This window comes from Passer domesticus, chromosome 2 (assembly GCF_036417665.1).
Source record: "Passer domesticus isolate bPasDom1 chromosome 2, bPasDom1.hap1, whole genome shotgun sequence".
Taxonomy (NCBI): Eukaryota; Metazoa; Chordata; class Aves; order Passeriformes; family Passeridae; genus Passer; species Passer domesticus.
Window position 1 is genome coordinate 63999523 of NC_087475.1, and position 7238 is coordinate 64006760.

At 52.9% G+C, this 7238-nt stretch overlaps 1 protein-coding gene across 1 annotated transcript in view; it reads right to left on the bottom strand.

Annotated features, from left to right (window-relative positions):
- KPNA3 (karyopherin subunit alpha 3) overlaps positions 1-1710 on the bottom strand; it is a 47977-nt gene extending 46267 nt beyond the window's left edge. Inside the window, exon 1 of the mRNA XM_064408825.1 lies at positions 1515-1710. Within this exon, the coding sequence (XP_064264895.1) occupies positions 1515-1592 (78 nt within the window). The 5' untranslated portion in view covers positions 1593-1710. The remainder of the gene's footprint in view (positions 1-1514) is intronic.
- Positions 1711-7238: the final 5528 nt, after the last annotated feature.

Here is a 7238-nt window from a genome sequence, read left to right on the forward strand (position 1 = left end):
TCAGTTCACACTCGGCATGAACATACCTAACCTTTCCCTGTTTAGAGCTCTGATGGATTCAGGCCAGTGCCTGAGAAAGCAGCAACAAAGCCGGTAACCAATACGGAGAGATGAGACAAGGACAAAATGAATGAGGAGCAGCAGGAAGAGCCTCACTGGATGAGAAGGGGAAAAAGAAATGCACCACGCCCCCTCCTTACCCTGAGAAGCAACTGCTAAACAGAAGGATGGGTAATTTTTAGTTACTTTCTAACATTTACTAATGTTAGCCAGAAGTGTTGAAGTTATCATACTCTTTACATGCAAGATTTTCTGTAAGGAAGACTCACTGTTGCAGACTTAAATAAAAATTAAAGATTACTTTACACTGTGAATGTCATCTTAAAGACACTGCTGCTGCTAAGCCTGACCTGCATAAAATTGTCTCCACCCAAACAATAGCAGCAGAAGTGTGAATTCTGCTAAAATACAAAATGGGCTTTCAGAGGACTAAAATTCCAGTCTACTGATTATAGAAGCTAAGTGATAAAATCAACAGAAGCATGGAAAACACCCTCAGGTGAAGTCAAAGTAATCTGACACATATTTAGGTTTTCACTCTAGCGAATCCTAAGCCGATTTCAATCCTAGCCCGATTTCAGAGCTCCCTCCCCCTTCCTTTCCTATTACAGAAACTTAAACACGAGATTTGGGATTTCCTCTTTCAATTGCGAGTAGAACCGAAGATGCGTCCGATGACAGGCAGATTCGAAGACCTCTGGAACATCTCTAAGGAATAAGCCCCCAATACCCCTGAAACTCTCAAATTCGGGGGAATAAACTACCACCCCGTTAGCCTTACCGAGCACCGCACTCCTTCCCCATTTAGACGCAGACGCCCAGCAAACCATTACTGATGTGCCTACCAGCATTTGAAAATAAAAACTGAAAAGAAGAAAGGGGCTGACACACGGCTGGACACGGAACAAAATGGGCCAGCACGGCACACTGTACCCAGGCTCAGCAGAGCGTGGGAGCGGTCCCCGGCAGCAGCACAGGCCTCGGCGAGCGGCAGCGGCACGGCGGGGCGAGGGCAGGGCAGCCCCGAGCCCCGGCGGAAGGGCCGCCGCCGCCCCGGGGGCGGCACAAAGGGCGGCCGGCACCATTGTCCGAGGGCCCATCCGAGCCCCGGGCACGGGGAAGGCGGCAGGACGGGGAGGCCGCCGGGGCGGGAGCGGCGGCAGCAGGAGCCGCATCCCGCGGGCCCTGCCGGGCCCCGGCGAGCCGGGCAGGCGGCGGAGGGGCCCGCGGGCGGCCCGGCCGCGCCAACCCTTCTCCCGCCGCCGCCTCCGCCCCCCGCCGGCCGCGCCCGCCCGCATGACGGCGAAGAAAAAAAAACCCCCCTCGGGCGTTCCCCCCGCCGCCTCCTCCCGCCGCGAGCGCGGCCCGGCCCGGCCCGGCCCGGCCCCTCCTCTCCTCTGGCGGCCGCCGGCGGAGGCCGGGCCCGGCCGGGGCCCCGCCGGCCCCGCACGCACCTCCGCGTCGCGGCCCTTGTTCTTGAAGCTCTTGATGCGGTGGCTCTCCAGGCCGGCGGCGGCGGCGTTCTCGGCCATGGCGGCTCCCGGCGGCTCCTGCGAGGCGGCTCCGGCGGCTCCCGGCGGCGGCTCGCGCGAGGGGCGGAGGGAAGCGGGACGCGCTCCGTGACGAGCGCGAGGGGGGGAAACGGGCGGGGAGCGGGAAGGGGGGCGCTGGCGCGCGCGCGCCGTTGCTGAGTGACTGGGAGGGGCGTGGGGGGGCGGGGAACGGGCGGTGCTAGCGCACGTGACGCGAAGGGCGGGCGGGCTCCGTCCAATCGCGGCGCGGCTTCGCGGCTCTGGTCCCGCCCCCGCCGCGCGTGGCATTCTGGGGCTTGTAGTGCCGGCGGGCGGCGGCTCGGCACGTGGAGCGGCGGCCCGGCCGCGCGGAGCCGGCTCGACGCCGCGCGCTGCGGGAGAAACGGGGGCCCGACGGCACAGAACCGGTCAGGTTGGAAGGGACTACAGTGGGACCTGTGCTCCCATCTCCCTGCCCAAGCAGGGTGAGCTGATAGCACCTGGCACAGGATGATATCCAAATGGTTCTTGGTGTCTCCAGTAGAGACTCCACAGTCTCCGCTCCGGGCAGACTGTTCCAGTGTGTGGTCACTCGCACTGCAGAGTTCTTCCTCATGTTCAGGTGGAGCTTCCTGTGCAGCAGTTTCTGCCCATTGCCTCTTTCCCTGTTGCTCGGCACCACCTGCAGAGCCTGGCTCCATGCTCTTGGCACCTCTCTGCACTGACTCATGGACATCGAAGAGATCTCCCAGTCATCTCTTCTCGATGCTGCACAGGCCCAGCTCCCTCAGCCTTTCCTCAGGAGAGATGCTCCAGTCCCTTCATCCTCCCTGTAGCTCTCCACTGGGCCTGCTCCAGGAGCCCCGTGTCTCTCTGGTGCTGAGGAGCCCAGAACTGGACACAGCACCCCAGATGTGGCCTCAGCGGGGCTGAGCAGAAGGGCAGGATCACCTCCTTCAGCCTGCTGGCAATGCTCTTCCTAATGCATCCCGGGATTCCACTGGCCATGTTAGCTGTGGGTTTGTCCCCCCAGATGCACTCCGGGGTGACCCCGCTGGCACAGCTCATGCACAAAGCGGCCTCAAGCAGCTCTTCCAGCCAAGGCTGTATCATGGCTCTGCTCTGCACCTCCCTCTGCTCCTCATGACTGCTCCAACATCGCTGTGTGCAGCCTGGAAAATGCTGCACAGGAAGCACCTAAGAAATACAGGTGTTTTGGGAAGCCTTGAGTCCCCTTTGGTGGGTCTGCCACGCAAGCAAGCCCTGCCTGGGAAAAGCAAATCCAGCGCTTTGCCAACGTGCCCTTCATACCACACACACACGTGGCAGCTGGGCCACATACCTACTGTAATGCAGGGCACAAAGAGGCTCTGCCAGCCCAACAAACTGTCCCCAAACTGTCACGGTTATTGCAATTGCAATTATCCCCACGCGCAGCTCTGGGAGCGTTTGGACAGACTGCAGACAGACCCAGCACCTCCAGACTGATGGTAGCCTGGGCACAGCGCTTTGGGTCAAATACAGCGCCCTGAAGTCACACCTGGAATTTTCGTGGTAGAAGAGAGGATGTGTGTGGGTGATGTGGTTGTAGTCAGTGGTAAGCAGTGATCTAACACCTTGCATAAAGCAGAGTATTATCCAAGAAAATGAAAACCCCAAAATAATGAAAACATGTAACGTTCAAATTTAGCTCATCTTACACCACATCAGGGTCTGCAACAGATCCTTATAGCTATATATAAATTTTTCACAGCCCTCTTTCAGAGGTCTCTAATTGACAGCTCAGCTTTTTACTTGCCTTCTCCCAGCCCCTCTTTGGATCATTCAAGTGACTGTGACTTGTACCTCGCAGCTCTGGCAAAACAAGGCTTGCAGCCTGATGGAGATGAGTAAAAATCTGGAAGAAGAATGCTCTTCCTCTTCCTCTTCTTTGGCAGTTAGTGAGCTAACTGCCAAATGTTCTTATCTGATGGATCAATACAGCATTTCCATCTCTCTCGTTTCCAAGTAGTTTCGACTCCCAACACGCTTCCCTCCGTGCCTTCTCCCAACAGCTTTATCCGGGCGTGCTGCACCATTGTTGCTAGGAGTGCAAGAGAAGGAGTCAGAAGCAGGCACAGCCAAAACCAGTGTGGCTGGCGTTTGTCGGAGATGGCTTCTAGGCTCTGTCACCTGGATGTTTGAATTGAATGAAGGAAAATTGAATGAAGGAAAATTGTCTCCAGCTGCCCAGCTGTCTTCAGGAGAGCTCCTAAAGCCGATTCAGCAGCTGAGAGCTTTGTTTTACCCCCCCTTCCCAAGGAAGGTGGCTGTGGCTGCTGCTGTGGCTGTGTCAGGCCTGGTAGGAGAGCAGAGCAATGCTGATGTGATCCCTGCTAGGCAGGATCTGTTCTCCTCTGGAGGAATTGGCCACCTTTACCATGAACAAAAGATTATTGTTCAGCACCACTCTGTGTAAACTGAGAGGTAAAAGGAAAACTTGCAACTAAATATCAAGTGTCTCCAGGCTGGGATAACTCAGTTTACCAATCATAAATCTCTACCCATTCCACTAGATAGGATTTATAAATTCACTGTTTCTTTCTTTCCCATTTCTTCTTTGATGTAAGCCCTTCAGAGTTTCTGTAGTGCATTTCATTAGTTCTGGTAGACACTCGGGAGTTGAACACCTCTTAGACAGAGCTACATGGAAGTTTGCTTGGCTTTACTGCCTGAATAAAGCTTTGTGGTGAAGCTCTTGATTTGGCAATTGAAGTTGCATCAGAGAAAACATTCTCATGCCGTTAAGCAAATACTACTTTTTGGCACAGTAATTAACAGACACTACTAAAATACAACGAATTTGTATTTTTGGAATTTGTAGTTTAGGAACTGCTCAAGGAATGAGTAGTTTGCTGCTTTAAAAACAGAACAAGCCATGTGGATCTGGGTGCCTGCTCTTCATCACCATGAGTTTCATATCTATGTGTTCATGTTGCCAAGACCTGCAAGATATGTGTCAGGGCCATGAGCATATTTAAAGGATTCACTGACCCTGAGCAGCCTCCCCGTGCTCCATTTCCATCCCTTGCCCCAGTGATGCTGCAGTGGTGCCAGTCTCAAGCTCCATTGCAGCCCTGGCCCAAATGTGGGTGCTGGGTGTTCTGGCTGGGTGATGGGAAAGGGTGAGGGGGAGTAAAAGAGGGTGGTTAGGGCCACCAAGGTCTGTGGGTGCCTTCAGAGCCCTGACAGCATAAACTCTGTAGCTTAAAGAGCTATGAGGAAGAAAGATATTTCATAATTCAAAGACAGGGGCAATAAGAAGTTTTCAGGTGTCCCATTACTGGATGAAGTTGAGTAGTGCTTATTTCTGGGACAACCTGTTTGCTCCAGCAAAACTGGATGAACCCAATGAATATTGCTGCATTTTGGGAAGAGCAGCTCAGTGCAGTCTCAGAGTCGGAGGCCACTCACCCTGTGGTTGCCAGTCACTTGTTCTTCTGCAGTCAGCGATTTTGTCTGTATCCACCAGTCAACAGAGCTGCAAGGAAACCAGCATGTAAAAAAAAAAAAAATGTAATGAACCTGAGTCATGTTCTCGCTGGCAATCCCTTCAAGAAGGACTGGGGAGGTTTAGGTGCACTGCTTTGAGATACAGTCCCACCCTGCTAATGGATATTAGAAGGCGAGGCAGGAGAGACAAATAAAACGTGTCAGCTCCTCGTCTCTGCTCACAGCCATGAGCAGCTGAAGCCAAGACCTTAGGGTGGAGGAGGCATGGATGCCTCCCCAGGAGAGGAGCAGGATGGCTGGCAAGGTGGGATCATCTTGAAACACTTCTGCTCACGTGGCTACAAACCACACGTCAAGAACAGTCTGTAAAATTGTGCAACTTGTAATCACAGGAAGGTACGAGGATTGCTACAGAAGTTTAAGCTGTTACCTAAAGTACCCTTGGGTCTCGTGCCTTGCTTTCCCACCTCAGAATGGGATACCCAAGCACCTCTGACCTGAGGTGCATGTCAGCTGTCACCACGTGTCACCACTGGCGCAGCAGAGTGAGAGAAAGCCTTTTTGCCCTATAAAATCTGCACTGTTCATGTGCTAACTCTCAGCAGATGTTAACTTTCATGCCTTGCCTTCTAGTACCTCTGGAGACAGCGTGGCTGGTGCAGTCTCAGACTCTTGCATGGCTGGGGTCCCTGCCCCGACCCTCTGTGGCTGTCCTGCCATACGTACAGCTCTCCAGCAGCTGGCTGGGCAGCGTTTTGGGCGTTGCTCTCTTACAAAAAGGGATGAGTAACACATGAAGTAAATGAAAGCAATGCCTCTCACACTCATTTTCCCTTAAGGTACATGTATTGTTTTGGTGAGACCATTAATGCGTGTTTGCAGTTCTCTCCATCACTGAGGTAAAAAATTTGTCTTCATAGGAAAAGAGTTTCTTACCTCATTGTCACTGTGGCTTAGTAATGACAGTGAGCTAAATCCTGGTAGACACTGCAGCTTTGTCAAAGGCTGCCAACAAATGCCGTGTGAGCTAAGAGGTAACACGCACTCCAGGAGACATGAGATGGATCCACTGAAGAGAAGCCCATGGTAAGTTGCTGTGTAGAAAGATCCACAACGCCCAGGTTAGGAAATCCCTACGCTGAAAACAGTTGAAACTGGGAAAGTGCTGGGGAGAGCATCACTTTTTTTCTTGTTCTTATGCTTTTCTTGATACATCCATTTACTGGTGACTGTTGGAGATGCAACAGTCTTACTGAATTCTTATTCAGACATGCTTTGGGTCTGACCCACAATAGTTCCTATATTCACAGCAGATAATTAGTGCTCAGTGAACCATGTCAGTGTGAATTTGATACCTGAGTAGTCCCAGAGTACAGTGTGGTCCTCCAGTTTCAAAGCAGGTGGTTATGGATGTCACCTGGTTGTCGTGTTGCTGCTTTGTCCCTTCTCTGGTCACCCACCCTGGAGACAGCTTACCTTGTGCCAGACTCCAGTCTGGGGTGAAAACAGCTGCTTTTTTGGAGGAAAACTCCAGCCACAGACTTGGATGATGCCCACAAGGAAACACACTCTCTGGCTGCAGTGGGGCTGTGCATCTCATCAAATTTGCTCTCTGATATTGTTTCCCAGTCTTTCAACAGTGTCTCAGTAGACCTGGCAGTCTGAAATACTTTTCTGCAGCAGAGCACCTCATCCTGCTACCCATGGGCAGCATGGTCAATGGCACCTTGCAAAAACAAGCAGCTCCAGTGGGCTCTCAGGGGCCGGTAAAGGGCTCAGGGAAATGAGGGCCCTCCTCAGTGTCTCTGTGCCAGGACCAGTCCCAGAGAGCTGCCCTTTCTGCTGGAAGAAGTCACTTCCTGGGGCCAACACAAAGAGCTGGTGAGGGAGCTGGCATGAGGCTGGCTTTGGGAGAACCAGAGAACAGCCCAGGGTCAGGATTAACAAATGCCTCATTATCTGCAGACGAGGAACAGAAGCATTGAGGGAGCAGCTGGATAGTCTGCTAGCATCTCCAGAATCTGGGGAACATTGTCAATGAAGGAGGAACTGTAAAACCTCTGGTTATTCATAGGTTCTCTGTGTGCTCTCTGAGCCAAGATGCTGTCTCAGCATTTTTGTCCATGCTTTAACTGGGAGAAGAGGTTCTGCTCCTTCTGGTTCAGAGTATCACTT